The 19,789-nt window shown below is 41.1% G+C and overlaps 1 protein-coding gene across 1 annotated transcript; it reads right to left on the bottom strand.

Annotated features, from left to right (window-relative positions):
- Positions 1-4,204: 4,204 nt before the first annotated feature.
- Positions 4,205-7,482, bottom strand: vma21 (vacuolar ATPase assembly factor VMA21). The gene is made up of 3 exons (XM_018675629.2): positions 7,288-7,482; positions 6,877-6,986; positions 4,205-5,426 (listed from the first exon to the last, which is right to left on the bottom strand). The coding sequence occupies exons 1-3, from the start codon at positions 7,347-7,349 to the stop codon at positions 5,287-5,289; spliced, it is 312 nt and encodes a 103-aa protein (XP_018531145.1). The 5' UTR covers positions 7,350-7,482; the 3' UTR covers positions 4,205-5,286.
- Positions 7,483-19,789: the final 12,307 nt, after the last annotated feature.

Genomic DNA, 19,789 nt, shown 5'->3' with positions numbered 1-19,789 from the left:
TGGCAGGTGTAGTTTGAGTCATCAGTATCCACTCACAAACATTTCAACCTGTTAAAGGGAATGAACATGTCATGTGTAAAGTCTTTCCTGTCTGCGTGTCCCACCACATGCACATTTCATACTCATCTGTGGCAGTAAAGCACAACACACAGGCACCTCTGGTATGGAAACCTTGAAATTAATTGCATAGCATGCTGATGACGAGGAAGCTCTCTCTCATACCTTTGGACTGGTATGTCCCTGATTTCCTGTCAGTGTTTTGGAAGAGCAAATATGATTTTTTTTTTTTTACTTCAGTGTATTAAAAACAAAAGGGTTCAGTTTTTCTCAGCTGTAGTTTCTTGATGTGTTGAGATACGACTAAGCATAGTCTGGACACTATGTTTTATTTTAGTGTGTTGTAACGCCAAAAACAATATGTTTCAAATCTTTAATATGTCAGCAGAGAAAATAAATAATATCACAACCAGATAAAACAGTCAGGAGTGCTATTTGTCACATATATACCTCCATAAATCAGTGAGTGAAACAGAATGTCCAAAAAAAGAAAATCTCTCACATATAGTGCGGAAAGTGGAAATAAAACATGAAGGATTCTCACAGTTATTTTAAAACATACATCATCTTAAAATACAATAAAGTGACCATCTTTGAGACACGGATCATATGTGTTTTTGAAATGCTGACAGATGAATAGATATGAGTTATGAGTATAGATGGATATCCAGCACTTTGAAATGAAATCCTTCTAGTGTAAGGCCAAGATTTCATGTATCAGAGAGTCTGGCCATTATAGAAGACATACAGCATTTTATAGCACATTTTAAGCGATACAGAGCATGTTTCAATAAATATCAGACTGACTTCCCACACAGAGCGTTGTAATTTTAAGGTTTATATTTTGACTGAATCACACTATAAAAGTCTATGATTTGTTAACATTAGATGACATGGAGTTTTTTGTATTAAACATTTATTAAAACACCTCATGATCGGGCCTTTGGCTCTTGTATTTTGTAGCTCTATAAAAGTGATTTGGATGGGAAGATGAGCTGAACATTATGTATTTTGAAAAAGCAAAGCCCTCCCTATTAATATTTTATCTAAATCATCATCTTGACTGAGAAAAAAGAACACTCTCCCCACAATATCCCCAACTGATGAAACACCATTGAATTGGTTTTATTCATTACATCATTTACAACCTATCATGCACAAACATTTATTTAAACCTTAATACAGTAGATAAAAGAAAAAACAATTTTCACACAACGATCATAATAGAACTGGAATAAGCAGTTGCCAAAATTATGGAAAACATCCAAAAATGGCCAAATATTCCAGCCAGTTCTTTATTTTTATACCAAAAGCTGTCACATTACAGTATATGAAACATTTACACATTTGTACACATTTTACTATGAGATAGTTCTAATTGTCAAGATGCAAAATTAAGTGAGGGAGCTGCGGCTCTGTCTATTCGTTCAAAATGCTCACTTTAGCTGTGGAGTCCAAGCATATAGGCAATGCCGTGCTTCAATAAAACTACAGGTTCATGTTTCAGCCATTTACTGAAATACTTTATTTTTAAATGATGAAACATGATAACAAGCCAGTTTAACCACTCTATAAGCAGCTACACAAGACAAGAACAGTAAGCACAGGCCAAGATGGTGTGCTCTACAGGCTCCATAGCTTCATTTAAATTAACTAACAAGCACTGGAGCTTGTCATACATTTGAACCAATCAGAAAGCAGAGCTGACTGTAGTCATTACTGACCCTAATTAAGCACTCTGCAACAGAACAACAGAGCTGCTCTGTGTTAGCAAATTAAATGCAGCACAATAGAAATTATTTCCTTTTTTTTTTTCTCTTTTGCAAAAATGGCTTTAACAGATAGTGACAAGTTACACACTCTCTGGAGAGATTACTTTCAGTTACTAAAGAATCTCACCCACTACACACTCTCACACAAAAAAAGTAGACTACTCTCCCTTTAGCAAAAAGAAAAAACTGAATCCCCCTCACCCCTAATAATTTTGGTACAGTCCCTAAAAGCAGTGGAACGGTGTCACTGGTACAATGCCTACTTATTTAGCTTACCTTACTCATAGAGACAATGGGTTGTTTTTTTAACTTTCAATACATGAGGACTATAACCAGTTTTTAAAAATGCTCCGAAGGGACCTTCCAATTTCCTTCCAGTACACTTAAAAGCTTTAGAGCTTAAAATAGACAGTGGCATAGTCCTCCATGCAAAACCTTGTATACAATACAAATGCAGCAAAACAGCTACTATGCAATGCAATGCTTTTATAGTCTATGGGGAAAAGGCTGGAGATACTTGGATCTTCCTAAAACACTGCACACTAATTATATACTGTTCACTTACACCCTAATATACACACACATGCTTCAAGCTCAGGATAAATAAGTGAAACCCCAGTACTGTTATTTTTCAGTGCTGAAGCCGGTAATTATCTTCTCAAAAGCATGTAAGAGTTTCATGGGAAATAACAGCACAGACTAACGCAATAAAGCACAGCCTTGGTTTTGTTTAATGGTGGATATAATTTTATGTGTCCAGATGAGTTATTCTATCACTTTATTCTGTTTGCTCCCTACAGAGTGATGCTTCATGTTGTTCTCTCAGCAGCTGTAGCACAGTACTCTACTGCCCTCTCCCTTTCCTTTTACCTAAACACTGGCATGTTACTTGTATGAAGGCGGCAGCTGCTGGGCACGCCACCTGCTGGGCAAAGGAAACCCAAGTCACAGAGATACATTTTATTTTTTGAAATAATATATAATAGTGAACAGATAGTTTGACATTTCCCTACTTTACTGATCTGTTCAATTATACAAGGAGTCAGTAAATGTGGATTTAACGATAGACAGGACACAAAGAATAAAACCATCAAGGAGTGTTGTCATTGTGTTTATTTAATCCCTGACTCCAGTGAGTGTTCAGGGCTCTCTGGCCTGTTTTCCATCACAGTGACACTATGCACCCAACCTGCTAATGTGTGATAAATGACAAAGAGCCAAAAGCAAAGCATGCCCTTGCACCAACTTTGCGCGTCGCTGCAAGGGCATGCTTATGAAATATCAGCCAAGAGGCTTCTGATGTTTGCTGACTGAATCAGTCTGATTGCTTGCAGGCCTGTCACCTCATCACCAACACCAGCCTTGTTAAACTCACTGCTGCAGACTGCAACAGCTCTAGCATCAACACCAACAGTGTGGGAGCTACACAGGGGTGCTGTTAAAAAAAAAAGAACAGCAACAAAAAAAAAGAAAAAAAAAACAGTCACACAAAGCAGAAGGGGGAGACGAACAGAAATCAGCTGCTGACATGGTTTCTGAGGCAGAAAATGTCATTACAGCCCAGGCATCTGTCAGTTCTTGTCTCGGCTTCCATGTTGTGTTGTCTGTGGGAACAGGCTGACTGTCTGCTGCCACCATGTGACAGCTGAGATTCTCTGCACAAGTCAGACTTGAGAGAAAGCTTCGCGTTGTTACGGCAACTTGATTGATTCTTTTCACTATAATCTCTTTCAGGCTGGATAAAATATCAAGACAATCGATTTAAAAAGTCAAAGATTTTTTTTCATGTCTTTGCACACAATATATAACATATTTGCTACATTAAAATGCCTTTATGTGCATTCTGCTTTGAGAGAGGATGAACCAAGTAATCAATTTTAATAGTTTTCTCTATAGCATTTTGTTATTGCATGTCAGGCTTGTTAATGTTGCGACAGAATTTGCTTCTGGGATAAACACTATAATAAGCTCATCTGTCTTTGACAAAGAAACCCACACGAAGTGTTTCCCCTCACATGCACACTGGGCATAAATAAACCCTGTGTTCACATTCCTCCAAAAAAAGTAAATAAATGCACATACTGTACACATACACATGGATTTCTATGCACAGAGTTTGGTTTGTTGTGGCTTACACAACAGATGGTAGATGGAAGTCATGGCCTCTTGTGTGATACAATTTGTTTATCACACGCACAGACCTAATTTATTTTATCATAGGACTATCACAAAGATAAAAACTGATTTTAGTATTCCAGTGATAAATTTTGGATGTGACAAGCTGAATAGAATCTGTGTAAGCCAAGGACAGTTTTCCTAGTGTACAAAATTCATTATAAACAATCAAAAAAGATAACGCACAAGAACACTTCGTGTCTTCTTAAAAACAGATTTAATCAAGTCATCTTGTCAGTATCAGATCAATATTATTATATATTGGACCAATGATAGCGACAATCATGAGTGTAAGTTTGACCTGTTCAAAGTCTCAGGAAAATTTCACATTTGCTTTTTTTTTTTTTAATGAGACAACAAAAATAGCCTTTGAAAATATGTGAAATAACTATTTTCAAGTTTATTTGAGCAAGTCAATATTCTCATCTGAATCACACTGACTTCAGTGACATCTAGATCCTCAAGATCACCAAACGTCTTCAGTACAAAACACTCCTTTAAATACAGCGTGATCTTGCAAAAACTTCCTAATTCAATATTCCAAAATATCATTTCACTACACTACACAGACACATTAAAACAGAAAGGGAAAAAAAGACTCTGTTTACACGTACAAACAGATTAATCAGATTATTTTAAGGACAAGACATCATGAGGAGTTTGTTCCAAAATACAGCATGAAATTTAAGCACATTATGGGTTTGTATGGAGTCATTTTTTTAAGTATGCGGATAAGTAGTGAAATTTGAGGACAGTATGATTGATTCAGTAGAACAGATTTCCACAGAACTGATGTAGTGGAGTATTTTGGAATCAAATCCTTCATACGTACACATTAGAAGTACATACAGCGTGTGTGCATACATGCATCATTGAAAGCCCAAGATGTTTTCCTACATGACTCTTTACTGTGATGGGACTTAAAGCACTTAGCCAAATGGCAGCTTATAAGAAAGCCTCTTAAAAAATATGGGTCGTCCTCTGTTGACAAAAGTAACACTTTCAGAGAACAAAAAGTCAAAAAGCGGGCCTGCTGAGGCTGGTGAAAAAACACACCCAGCAGCCTCCACTCCCTCCCCCTGCCAGGAAAAAAAAACAGTAGATTCATGCTTTAACCTCAGGTTAAAGCCTAAGCTCAAACCAGATCCCCTAAGTGTCTGGTTGGTAGATGTTGCCATGTTTAGTGCTGGAGCCCATGGTAAGGGAGAGGGGGGGCCTGTGAATCCGTATCTGTGTCTGTCTGTCTGTCTCCTCCGGTCTTATGAACTCATAAAGACACGCCTTAATCATGTTTGCCCTTCCCTTTAGGCGTGCCTTCGTTCCAGGCCACATAAACAAACAAAGCCAAAACCACATGCACAGCAAGCACAGCAACAATGGCTGCATAGAAGTAGCTGTCAGAGCTTGACATCTTCATCGAACCTGGGGAGAGGAGGGGAAAGAAGGATTAGCAGTGATGACCAGCAGCTGCATTACAGTAAAGGGGGATCTAGATCATTTATCATTTGACACTTTTAATCAGGATGCCAACTTTAATTGACATGTTTTATCCGTGTCACCAAAATAAGCACAATGAAAGCTGCAGCTGACTAGGGCTGCCCACCATGAAGCAAATGGTAAAAAAGTAGAAAAAAAAACAAAACAATTATTCAATTATTAAAATAGTGACAAATATTCTGAAGACAGCAAGAATGCTTCAAATCATCTCTTTGTCTTACGGTTACTTTTGGTGTTTTTTGGTGTAGAAATTGGCCTATATCATTTGCTGATATTAACTTAAACTAAATGTATTGGTTTGGCACCAAGTACTTTATAAGAAACACCATACTATTATTGAATAGTTTCTTAGTCCTTTGTGTTATGGACTCCAAAAGATGTTGGAAACTTTCCTTGAAGATTCTGGTCTATGGTTTGCATCGCATCATTTCTGCAGATTTGTCAGCTGCACATTCATACATCCCAGGGGTGTTCAACTGGATTCAGATCTGCCTCAGTCAAAATCACTGAGATCACATTTTTCCCCATTCTGGTGTTTGATGTGAACATTAACTGAAGCTCCTGACCTGTATCTGCATGGTTTTATGCACTGCCCTGCTGCCACATGATTGGCTGACTGGATGACTGCATGAATAAGCAGGTGTTCAAGTGTCCTAATAGCAGGCTGATACATTTTTAGGGAATTTAATTCCTCTATTACAGGGTAAACAAAATGGGGAATTGTTTGAGATAATTTACAAACAGTGGTGTTATAACATAGTCTACCTACAACAAAGCATTTTTCATATAGTTACTTTTCACTCATATGTTGTGTTGAAAAGCGATATCAAGTTATATGTTGTAATTAAAGTGTTTCTGAGCAATGCTTCAAAACAGCTATAAAAATACAACGATCCTTAACCTTAAGTGTAGGCCTATTATACTGAGAGCCATACAGTAGCAGGTAACAGAAAACTCCTTTGATGAGTTCCCAGAATAGTCCATGATATCTTAAGTGAATAGGGAGCTGGGGAACATAGGACCCTGGGAACAAGGATTCTGATGTCAACAAGGATCCTGGGAAATGTGCTGGGCATTTTTCTAGCATTTAATAGACCAAGCAATTGTTCAGACCATTTAGAAAATGGTTTAAGGATTAAAGTTGGGATTTAGTTGCAGCTCTAATCGCATTTTGTAACTCTCCTATCAGCATTGGGCTGAAACAAACCCAGTATCATTCAGGTTCTGGTTAAGATGCATAACTTTGATCGGGAACAAAGACAAGACTTGAAAGGAGGTTGTGGCAGCTTCCCTTCTTTCATCCAAATCACCAGTGAACGAAATAATCATTTAAGGGCTTGCACTGACACAAACAAGGTAGCGTTACAAACCTTACCCTCAAAGATGTACGCTTTTGATGCGAAGTACAGTCCGATGGGCAGCGTGACCATCAGGATAGTGAAGAACAGCAGTGTCTTGAGGGCTGACACCAGGGAGCTTTCATTTCTGCAAAGGAATACAAGTTCATGAGCCAGCCTGGGTGAAACAAGACAGTGACCTTACTGTTGAGGAGCGACATGCTGACTACTGATGTGGGATTGTCCCTTGGCGATGATTAATGTTGTGTTCCGGGATTACGCCACATTAAATAAAGGTCTTTTGTAAATTTTGGCACATGTTCAGCATCAAACGGCGCAGGGTGGACGGAGGTTTTGGGGCCAGGCGTCGCCCCATAGACAGAAGGGGCCGCTCCATTATACTAAGCTAATGCTAGCTGCTCGTTTAAGGTAACGGAGTGTTTTCTTACCCTCTGAAATAAGGCGGCGGCCCAGCTGCAGCGTCTGAAGATGCTCTGACAGATGCGTCCATTGCTGTGCTGGTAGGAGGTTGGATAAATATTGTAAATTGTAAATTAAGACAGCTTATGTTAGCGTTTAGCCCTGTCTGTTGTGTTGTCACTGCTGAAATCCTCTCTTCCGCATGGAGTCACGGGACCATCACGTGACGAGGTTTGACGCCAGTTAGTCTCGCGAGGCCAGACTATATGGCTGTGTTCTCAGCCTTGTTTATGTCCCGCAGAAATAAAACTGTATTTTTGGATGAGGAAGGAGTTCTGAGTGTATTTCACTAAAGACTTGAACAAATGACAAACATTCAAGTCACATGCATCTCCTCTGTTTTTGGAGTTTCCCTTAAGGCCTGTCTGTAATTCACAATTTTCTAATCAGTGATGGGACAAGTCTTTGATTCTTCAGTAGCAACAATACAATAATGCTAAAATACTTCACTACAAGTACAGTAAAAGTCCTGCATTCAACCTTTTGAGTATTCAATTTTCAAAGTTACAGCTTTGTTCCCCACATACTGATTTATTATTGATGATGCACAAGTGTGAAGAAGCTATTTTAATGTTGCTGGTGGTTACAGTGGGCTCATTTGTACTGCTGTAAACTGTTGAATACTTTCAAACATAACAGTGCATCAAATCAAGCTCAACATGTGTTTTGAATGTAAAATCTGCTAATTAGAAGCGAAAGAAAATGGAAATACTCAAGTAGGGTGAAAGTACCCCAAAAAGGATAGTACTCATGTAACTAAATGTACTTAGTTACTTTCCACTAGTGTTTAAAACATCTGTTAGACTAGTTTTTTTTAACCTACAATCATAGATCATTCCAATTTTAATTTATATAAGCCACATTCATTAATCACCTTGTTTCTTTTTCCTTCTTTAAATTTCTGTGAATTCATTATTTTGCCCCATGTCAACATCTTTGTTATGTTGTTTTGCAAAGCTTGAAAAGAATCAGTTGTTTTGTGTAGAAATTACATTATTCTTAATCAAATGAATTCAGATTTGACTTCTGTTTAATAAATATTTGAGAAAAAACGCGAGCAACTAAAATCTAATCATCAAATATCCTCACACAGTGATTCATTCAGTATCTTAAACACTGTATCTTTACATCTTTCTTTTGTGAGGCCAAGCTTTATGTGGCCAGTTAACCATTGCCAGAGGAGATAACTGGCATTATAGGATACATTCTTTGTGTATATGTTCTCAGTTTATTTGAGCAAAGTATTGGACATAATATTAAGCAATCTTTCATCACACAGTTTTCCCCCAGAGGACTGCGCACACCATCAGAACATCTATTCCTGGAATGAAAGCTGCTTTGAATAAGGAAACCTACATTGTTTTCCCTTCCAGAATACATATGTAGCAGGAAAAGCATCATCTGCCCCTAGCGGAGGTGAATCGACTGCCCCTTATTTACCTTCGCTTGTTAACCAACCAGCATTCCGGGGCACCTTATAAAGGGACGAGGTTCCCTTCCTGGCCCCTTTCTTGCTCGTTGGTCTCGAGTCCGCTTCCTTCCGGGTTACCTCGCTCCCGTCTCCGGTCTCCCCTGGCAGACAATGTAGCAGCGGCTGCCTCGGTCATGTTGTAGAGCATGGCACAACTCACCGTTGATCACCGCTCATTTTATTTGACTACAGCTGATCGGGCTGCGGCTTCGTTGTCGGTGTAGTGTCTGGCAGGCTGCTCTCTCGGCCACCTATTTGGGGTTCCTCGCTGCTGCTGCTGCTCGGGTGCAGAGCATGCCACCGCTGCTCCAGGTAATAGACGCCTAGATCGGCGTGTGTGTGTTTCCTGGCTGCTCGTTATACCTGCTTTGTATTTGTTAGTTTGTATTACCCCATTAGTTTCATTTCTTTGACAGACTGAGCTGGGCGGCTGTTAAAGAGAGAGGAACTGCTGCTTTGCCTTGGCGTTTTTTGTTGGTTTGCCTCGCCGCTCCTCCAACCCGCTTGCCTGGCCGCCGTCTGGAATGCCGTTGGCCGTGGTCCGACTGTTGCCGACCGCGGCGCCTGACGGCTCTGCTCGCGGCTGATAGCCGGCACCAGAGTCGGTCTGGTCGGCCCTGCACGTGGCATAGGCCCAAATCTTAATGTGTGGATGAATGCGTGGGGTGTTCCCCATTTTTTCTTTGTCTCTTGTTTTATTATATTGTTTAATTGTTGTTGCGGTTATTTTCTGGGTTGGGATGATTTGTGTTGTGTTTCTGTTGCATTTGTATTATTTCATTTTCCTTAATTAATCTTTGGTATATATCTGGATTATTTAGGTAACTTGGTTCGGTTATTTGTATTTTGATACTAATTTGTATTGGCATTAATTAGTTCTCTTGAATTTATTTTCTTTTCTAATTGAATTTAGATTATTTTGGGCAGCATTCTTCTGAATTCTTGAGTTTGTAATTTGTGGTCTGCCCACCTTTTTATATTTTGATTTGTCTCCTTGGTAAGTTTTGCTTTATTTGAATTCCTTTGGGTATAACCCCTTTTATTCATTTCTTGTTTCTTTTTCCTTTTCAGTGCTGAGGGCTGAAGGTGGTGGTCCTCAGGTCCAAGTTGGTGGTTTCCCCTTCCTGTGCTGTGCGTTTCCTGGGTTCCTGGTTCCCTTGCCACGAGAGGCTGGGGTGATTCTTTTTGTTTTGGTTTATTTTGGGATTTCTCACTCCTCACTCCTCTGCGACCCATTCTCTCCACTGGTCAGCCTCGGCCCTGATAAGCCCCCCCCCCCCCCCCCCACACACACACACACACACACACTTTGTTACAGTGCCTGTGTGGTAGTTTGAGTTTCTGTTTAATTGTAATAAAGTGTATTTTTCTTACCTGGAACCACATCTCCTACCTGTTTGTAGGACGGGCCTGGGCACCTTATGGGCTCTACTGTCACCAATTTATAATTCTCTGGGTGAAATTCCCAGGGTGGTGTTGTCTGGCTACTTCTTATTTACAGTCCCCCTCGTATCGCCACAAACTTGGCATTGTCACAGGATCTACTCCTGAGCCAGTGGCTCCCCTCTTCATGCCTGCTGGTTTTCTACCTTGGATCTAGCCAGCAGATACAACGAGGTTTCAGTTGTTGAGGCAGACCAGCCCAAAACAGCATTCTGCATGCCATTCAGCCTCTTTGAATGGAATCGCATGCCCTTTGGCCTCTGCAATGCTCCTAGCACCCTTCAGAGACTGATGCAACAGATTTTTGGTGACCAGCAGTGCCAGTCCTTGCTCTTGTATCTAGACAATATTGTGATCTTCTTTTCTACCATTGAGCAACATTTGGAGAGACTGGAGGTGGTGCTAGGGTGGCTACCGCAGGAAGGTTTGAAGGCCAAACTTGACAAGTGTGCGCTTTTTGGGGCATGTGATCTCAGACAAGGGTGTCTCCACAGATCCCAGCAAAATAGAGGTGATTGCCAATTGGCCCCCTCTACCATCTCCAAACTGTGGTCATTCCTTGGCTTTGCCAGATATTACTGCTGGTTTGTGGAGGGCTTTGCCAAATTGGCTCATAAGGCACTGGATTGAGTGTCATCACTGTTTTGAGGCACTTAAGTCCAAGCTTACCACTGCACCGGTGCTTGCGTATGCTGATTTTTCTCTTCCTTTTATTCTGGAGGTTGATGCGAGCCATGGTGGTCTGGGAGCCGTGCTGTTACAGGAACAGAGGGGAAAAGTGCGCCCTATAGCTTATGCTAGTAGGGGCCTATGGCCTACAGAGGGCAACATGGTCAACTATAGCTCCATGAAATGGGAGTTTTTAGCACTCAAGTGGGCCATGACTGAAAAGTTCAGGGAGTACCTACTTGGGCATAAGTGTGTTGTCTACACAGACTACAATCCTCTGAGCCACCTGTCTACTGCTAAGCTGGGTGCCACCGAGCAACGGTGGGCAGCCCAGCTCCTGTCTTTTGATTTTGAAGTCAAGTATTGGTCAGGGAGGAGTAACAAAAATGCTGATGCCTTGTCTCGGCAGCATCCCTCTGTAGCTCCGAGTTTGGAAAGCATTCTCCCCGGGACCTCGCTTACTGAGTCCTTATAGCAGGCCTTTCAGGCTCAGAGGCCCAATGCCTCTCAAACTGCTGTTTTCGTCCTGCCCCACCACACTTCTCTTGACATCTGTGCTCTCCAGAGGACTGACCCAGTTATTCAAGAGGTCTTGCCATTCTGGGAGAGTAAGCGACGCCCCAATCATGAGGAGTGTAAGCAGTTGACCCCCCCTGCTTTGGTACTGCTCTGGTAGTGGGACCGCTTGGTCGAGAGGAGTGGGTCCTTATATCATCAGGTCTTTCGTCCTGATGGCGCGGAGGCAGTGTTGCAGCTACTTGTACCTAGCGCCTTGAAGGAAGAGGTGCTCACTGCGGTTCATCAGAGGCATGGCCATCAAGGAGTTGAGAGGACCCTGGAGGTGCTGCGTCAGCAATGTTATTGGCCAGGTATGTCCACTGATGTGGCACACTGGTGCCATACCTGTGAGAGGTGCCAAGTTGCCAAGGACACCCAACCAGCTGTTCAGTTTCATGGGACATCTGTTGGCTTCTCGGCCCAATGAGATCCTCACCATGGATTTTACTGTCTAAGAACCCACTCATAGTGGGCTTGAAGATGTCTTGGTCATGACTGACGTCTTCAGTAAGTACACGTTGGCTGTTGCCACCTGTGACCAACGAGCTTCTGCTGTGGCTCAGGTTTTGGTCAATGAGTGGTTCTCAAAGTTTGGGGTCCCTGCCCATATTCATTTGGATCAGGGCTGGAACTTCGAGAGCTCACTGATTCAGCAGCTGTGGGATTGGCTGTGGCTTATAGGGATGAGGAAGTCTCACACCACACCGTACCATCCAGCTGGTAATGGGCAGTGTGAACGGTTCAGTCGAACCCTTCACAACTTGATGCGCACCCTACCAGTCTCTCGGAAGCGAGATTGGAATTCCTGCCTGCCCCAGCTCCTCTACTTGTACAATATGACTCCCCATCAGGCCACTGCTGAATCTCCTTTCTTCCTGATGTTTGGGCAAGAACCGAGGCTCCCAGTTGATTTCTTGTTGGGTCAAGTCCAGGAGCCTGTTGGTGGGGTGGTCCACGACTAGATTCAGGAGCATCAGACCTGTTTTCAGATTGCCTTTGAAGGTGCAAGAGACAGGTTACAGGCCGTAGCAGAGCGCAGAAAGAAACATCATGATTAGCACGTTCGAGGTCCCACATTGAAGGAGGGACGGTTGGTGCTATTACGAGACTGTATTACCAGGGGGCGCCATAAGATACAGGATGTGTGAGGCTCGGTAGTGTACAGAGTGCTGTGAGCTCCAAAGGAGGGAGGCTCGGTGTACACCATTGCACCTGCCGATGGCCAGGGTGTAGCCAAACGGGTCCATCGTTCGCTGCTGAAGGCTGCGGTCCAAGCTGGTTCTTCAGCTCACTTCCCCGATCATCCTCTCCTCCCCCCTCCTGACCAGCAACAGCTGGAGGATGGGTTGTCGGCTGTCGTTGACTGGTTAGTGCTGAGGCGTGAGGTGTGAGACCTTGCAGATTCGGCCCTGATAAGTTCCCCCCCACATTTTGTTACAGTGTGTGTGTGGTAGTTTTAGAGTTTCTGTTTTATTGTAATAAAGTGTATTTTTCTTACCTGGAACCACGTCTTCTACCTGTTTGTAGGTCCCCCTCGTATCGCCACACTCAATCATGCCAACAGAGACAATCATTCAAACAAAATAAATAGATAAAATAGGGCAATAAAGGTGTTCACAGTGGACATTTTGACACATCAAAGCAGGAAAAACACAGGTATAAATAATAACATGAATGATGGCTGAATTCCATTTAGCTGTCTCAGCTTTTAAAGAGCCATTAGTTAATAAACAAGTCTGTTTTAAGCTTTTAATGATTTTTTTCAGATGATCTGTTGAGGTGAAAAAGATCAGCTGAAACATTATTGAGAGATTATTTCAGAAGAAAAAAATTGGAGGTACATTTGTCACTCATCACAATGTCTCACTCAGGATCATAAAGCATCCTCTTTACCATAGGAGAAATACATCTGGATTTTAGGTGAACTTCTGAGGACACCGCCTTTTGTGGACTGATTGTACAAGAGCTCTCTATTGGAATGCCACATTTTGGATAGTGGAATAATTAAGCCTTGTTTTATAATGGATAGTAAACACTATATTAAGAGATATGTGTGCATTTTAATATCATAACTGAAAAAGCTCAAATCAGGGTCATACAATAAAGTAAGTCTAGTAAGGCTCTAAATTTTAAAAAAGCGTGACATGCACAGAAAAACTAGAAAATGGCAAATGAGCTGGTGGACCGAGGAGCACAAGTCTTGGAGATGACCAGAAAATCACTCACATGGTGAAGAAAAGCCCCTTTATGTCTGCACAAGTCAAGAGTGCTCTGCAGGATGAAGGCTGACATGTCAATGATCAAGAGACAACTTCACGAGTGTAACCTCAGAGGATTCGGCAAAAGATGCAAACCACTGGTAAACCTCAGAAACAGAAACAAACACGGTGCTGGTTCCGTGGCTTGGACATGTACAGCTGCCAGTAGAACTGACACACTAGCATTTATTGATGATTTCCCTGCCGACAGAAGCAACAGGATGAATGCAAAGGTTTTCAGGAAGATTCTTGTTTCAGATTCAACCAAAGTGCATCTAAACTCCCTGGATGACAAGTCATCATTCAGCAGAACAACAAGCCTTAACACACAGCCAAGCAACCAAAGAGAATTCAGGGTGAGGAGGAGAAGGATTTTCCACAAAATATTCTATATATTTTGTCTTGGAATATATTATCTCTCCCACACAGTTCTTTTTATATTGATGCAAACCCACTCAAATTAAAGCTGAGACCTGGCACTTCAATGTCGTACCAATTATTTTCTTTATAATCAAATGTGCTGAAGCTCAGAGCTGCAAGAGCAAAAATGTACAACTGTCCAAATACTTCAGATTCACATGTATGCTGACATCACTGTCTTTTCCTTCCATTCCCATAATCAGGCTCTGAAAATAGAAGTAAATGTGTAAATTCATCATTCAAGGATCATTTGTTGCAGTCATAAATAAATTGTGTCTTCAGTGGCATAAAAACAGGACATGACATAACCTCCGTGCCCTCAGTGGCTGTACATGCACATGTATAGTAGGTGCTTGCGTTCCCCTACATTCCTAAATAATGCAACACTGTAGACAATTTCTTGTTTAATTGCAGATGTAACAGAGAGAGCCATTTAGTCCATTTCGTGCCAAGTGTATACATTTAGTGTCGGTGCACTGGCTGTGTTTCTGGATGAAGTCTCTCTGGCCGAGTGTCAAGGAGTGGCACTTTCTGCTCCAATTGGCTTTGTTCTCACCGGTCACACGCTCAGCGGGTTCCCCAAAACACATTTCATTTGAAAAGACGCTCAAAAGGGACCAGCCAGAGTCGCTAAGAACGATCCAGTGATGTGTGTTCAAAATAATCCGTTTGCTTGCTGTGGCAATTTCACTCTTAAGCAGTTACCCTGCAAAAAGCCAGAAAGACGTCACAGACTCTGTGGACACGGAGGATTGTTGCAGTGAATCGTATTATTCTCAGATCTGTTGCTGGATGAGGCACAGAGAGCAGTTTTTTAAATTATGTTCTGCCATTTTGTTTTGTTAGATGTTGCATTTTGCAACAACAGGAACCACAGGGAAGTGTTTTCAACACAGCATCCCTTCTTCACTTACAGCAACACCACAGATTAGACAGGCCTGTGTGATGACTTGTATCACACTTAAAATACTTTTATTTTCATTTATCAGCATGTTACTGGAGTGTAATGAGTGTAATCTTCATTCATTTGAATGTAAAAATTCAGTGGCATGTTTTATGAACAGCTGCTGTTATTGCTCCTCACAGGTTTTTCTCCTAAAACCTTAAACATAATTCTACCTCAATATACAGCAATACATCTGAATTTTTGCAAATGGATGCAATCAGATGTTGATCTTAAGGAACTGTCGATGCCTTTTTAAAAAGTCCTGAGAATCAGTAATGTTTTTTTCTCAGTTTAAATGACCATAGTGTGACAAATTTATCTAGAGATCAGATCAACCGCATACAAAATACATCTCACACCAGTGTTAAGAATGAGCTGTTGACTAAAACCCAACACATTATACTGAATATTAGGTTTTAAAGTCTTACTATGCCATAAGTAACTACCATTTTTTGTAACTGTGCAGCAAAATATCTAAAGTCAATCATTATAGTAGCAATAGTTACAAAATAAACAATGACCTCTTTCCATAAACAGGTCATCCGTAATTATTCCACATCAAAATTACATCCTCCCGATGAACTGAGATTTTATTTTCTCTGGAAACAGATGCAAAGCTAAAAATTAATTAGATGCTTTATTGCAGTGAGCTTTGGGAATAGACTATAAACCACAGAAGATGGAGCTGGTGCAGTCACTGGCCGCACATGTTCACCCCCGTTACGGTGGGATTATGGATTTTAATAAAACAACCAGTGCAAAAATAGAAAGCTTGTCAAAAGCTGTGTTCTCAATGGAATGGCAGTGTGTAGATCTGGTCGAGGGGTCTCGGACTGCAAGTTCAATACTACCCTGTCCTTCCTCATGGATCTCGACCCCTGACCTTCTGGAAGCATTTCCCATGGCTCTCTCTGTCTGGAATCCCCTAGCTATGCCTTTTGCATTCCACGTGTCACCAGTGCTCTATGTCAAACACGAGGCACCCCACTTGCCACACCTGTTGTTTTGACTGAGTGACACAGCGTCCTTCAGAAAGCATTCTAGGTGTCGTAACAGGGGACTGTTACTGTAAATGAAGTTTCCATTTGAAATGAGAGAATAAAAACACTTTAAAGATAGTTCCATGCTACTCACGGCATTTACAGCTGCTGCAAGTGGTGAGAGGATTATTATCAGCGTTAATCCATGTCAACAAGTTTACGGGCCGGTAGTTTCCTCATGGTACCAAGTAGAAGTAAAGAGTACTGTACTTACATAGGCAAGAGTTTTAAGGTACTTGTCCTTGACTATTTCCATTTTATGCTTCTTTATAATTCTACACACTCAACATTTCAGAGCCAAATTCAAGTCTAGTTATTCCACTACATTTATTAGGTAATAGGTACTAGTTACTTTTCAGATTTTACATTCACAAACATGTGGTAAGTTCATCAAATATTCTGAATTGTCAAAGAAAGGCTAAGGCTAAGTTACCCAGCTGCAGGCAATTTAGCAGCATGAGAGTGGAATCATTCTTCTCTTTTTACTCTCTGCAAGAAAGTGGATAAGTTATTTTCCTTTACATCAAACATTTCCTGCTTATAATAAACTAGTGGTTTAACCTTTTTGGCTTGTGGCCCTTGCAAAGAAGCAGCCTCTACTTGGAGCCCAATGTCACAACTCAGATGTCTTATTTAACAATGTCTCCGAGTTGTTCACACTTCCACCAAAGAGTGATTTCCCCTTAAAATGTCTCAGGTGGTTACAGTTAAATAAATATTCCAAGCCCAAAGAACCAAAACTAACTATTATCTCACAAAAAAAGGAAAAAAAAATAGAGAGGGAAATGAATGCAAATTTGTTCAGGAGAACAGCTTTCTTCATTAATCAACTCACGACTCCTAAGCTTTATCTTGTGACTCTGTGGAGGAGGCCTAGTTTGAGGATGACAGGACTCCCGAGCTGTAAATTATGTGGTTAAATCTAATGCCATTTTTATACAGAAGAAGTATTTTTACTTTTGGTACTTTCACTATATGAGTCGATAGTACTTCCTCTATGATTGTGAATGCAGGACATTGGAGTATTTTAGTTATATTGTACTAGTGGTACCATGGCACACTAGAGATTATTGTCAGCAAACAAGGAGCGTGGGAACATTTTGTCAAGTAGAAATAATGAAATATTTACAAACTCATTCTTCAGCCCCTCAGTTGTATCTGATTTAGTCTAAAAATAAATTCAAGATATCTGACGCAAATAATCATCATCATCCCCATTTCCTGCTCTCATTGGTTTCCTTGAACCCACGACACCTAAAACCTCTTGGTAGTATTGTGACCCAGAGCCCATCGGGACATGTAGGAACACATCATATGCATGAGATCACAGGCAGTGCTAAACCTGATGCACAAATCCATTAGGAGACTTGCTATTGTGGCAGCAGGCCCACAGTGAGACCCCAGTGCAGTAAAATGCAATGATGTGCAAGAGCTGTAGAAATTCCTCTGTGCAAAGAGGGGAGTTAGGTCTGGCTTCATCTAGCCGGCGAAAAACCATCATTTCATGCTAGCGTCGGGCCATATAATGCCTCATTGCTCATCCATTTTGTGTTAATCACATTTGTGGCAGGGTTCTGCTGTTGTGGAAATAATCTTTCTCTCCCACAAATGAGAATTTGTTTCTTTGAGGCCTCTCACGCTCACGTAACACTGAGGAGAGGAGGAAAATGAGCAAGTTAAAACACAACTGTGGAGGGAGTAGAGTATCCAGTATCAGATCTTTAGACAGCTTCCAGTTTACACCTTGCTCACTTTGTTTTTGGTCCGGTTTTGGCAACACTGACATCAAGTGGATCCTGCACAAATCACTGCATATCTCTTAGATAGATTTTCAAATGATAAGACAAGGATACCTGCCTTGTATCGGATATATGACAATATATATTGATATTTATGATGTGGCCTGGTTGTAGAAAGCTTACCTGAGAGCAGTCGGGTGCCACCAAATGGCATATGAATTGGGTAATTTCACATCATTTCTCTTCTCACTTACCCCTAACCCTCATTGTGACCCTAACAAAAACAGAATTAAATGACACCCAAAAAGTTTAAAATGTGTAGCAATGACAAGCCCTGAAATTGCTGTGATATTTATATGCAATCCCATGAGCTCACATTACAAAGACACAAAGTAGCAGCCAAAGCAAAGCTGATGTTATGGAGAAAAACAGAAGGAGAATGTAACTCGCAGTGAGACAGAACCACGGAGGCCAACTATGTGAAACTGGCAAAATAAAGTCATGAGTTATGGTAGTTTTCATAGCGTAGGGCAGCATGGATAGATTGTGCTGTCCTTGAATGTAACCATAAGAAAAATGTCCACAACCTATTGACACATCCCTATATGAAAATCCATAGGGATTTATAATGTGGCCTGATCATAGAAAGGTTACCTGAGATACAAAGAGGCAGCAAAAGCAAATGAAGCTGATGTTACATAGAAAACCCAGAGAAAACACTTGGCATGGAGAAATCATGCTGTCCTTGAACATAGCCATAAGATAAATGTCTCCACGAGCTATTGCCCTTCATATTAGATTTCAGGCAAAATGACAAGACAGGCAGTCTGGGTGGATAGACTAGTCATTTCAGCTATTCATCCCGGACTCTGTATTGTTCTTTTGATTTATCTGCTGAGTAAGATGAGATGTGCCACAGTCTTTTTTTGTTCTGTGTAGAAATAAGATAAGATAAGATAAAGATACTTTATTGATCCTGTGAGGGAAATTCTTGCGTTACGGCAACAGAGACAGCAACAACAGGTAACAACAGCAAAATGAAAAATACTACAAAAAAATCTTAAAAATATACACAGGAAACTAATTTAAGTTGCAATTAAATAGTTATGTGCAATATTTTCATCTGAGAATGAATATGCAAAACTGGCAGTGAAGTATGTCAAAAGTATAGGTAGGAATATGTAGAAAGAAAAAAAGTATAGAATATTTACAACAATATGTGCTTGTGTGCTTGTGGCAGCGGAGCTGGATGAGTCTGTTGGAGAATGAGCTGTCTCTGTAATGTATCATGAAGGGGGTGGGATGGGTTTTTCATAATGGAGAGCAGTTTGTTCAGTGATCTCTTGTCCCTCACTGACTCAGACGTCTCCATCTTGTGTCCAGTAACTGCCCCAGCTCTCAGGAGCTGCTGCAACAGGCTGCTGCTCACGCTGCACCATCTTGGAAATGAGCGCCATGTTGGAAAAGATATATATTTTAGTGCCACGAGTTATCCAGCAGTGGTAGAATTTAGTTTGTATTAGAGGCAGGTGTAACCAGGTGCTTTGCTCTTTCTTAAGATAAAATATTAAATCCTCCTGCCACTAAAACTCAGCAGTTAACACTAGAAAAACAGAAGAGTTGTGGTTTTTCGAGGGGTTATGCGCTGAACTATTTCTTGGGATTACAACAATTTGCTCTTTTTATAAGGATCAAACCAACCAGATAAAACATGCTGATAAATCAGTGTCAGAGATGCTCATGGCTTCCCTGCTGGTGTTTCTTTTTTGTTTTCTTTACCTCCAGACAGAACCAGGCCAACTGTTACACCTTGTTACCAGTTTCGAAACTAAGCTAAGCGATCTGTCTCCCGACTGTAGCTTCATATTTAACAGACAGATATGGCAGTGGTATTGATCCTCTCATTTTACGCTCGGTAAGAAAAAAA

Source organism: Lates calcarifer, linkage group LG8 (assembly GCF_001640805.2).
Source record: "Lates calcarifer isolate ASB-BC8 linkage group LG8, TLL_Latcal_v3, whole genome shotgun sequence".
Taxonomy (NCBI): domain Eukaryota; kingdom Metazoa; phylum Chordata; class Actinopteri; family Centropomidae; genus Lates; species Lates calcarifer.
Note: the sequence above shows the minus strand (reverse complement) of the source record. Positions and strands in the feature narration are given on the sequence as shown.

Coding starts and splice junctions, on each gene's coding strand:
- vma21 (XM_018675629.2), bottom strand. CDS start 7,349: ATGGACGCATCTGTCAGAGCATCTTCAGACGCTGCAGCTGGGCCGCCG. Junction 6,987..7,287: donor CCGCCGCCTTATTTCAGAGG/GTAAGAAAACAC, acceptor ATTCCTTTGCAG/AAATGAAAGCTCCCTGGTGT. Junction 5,427..6,876: donor AAAAGCGTACATCTTTGAGG/GTAAGGTTTGTA, acceptor TCCTCTCCCCAG/GTTCGATGAAGATGTCAAGC.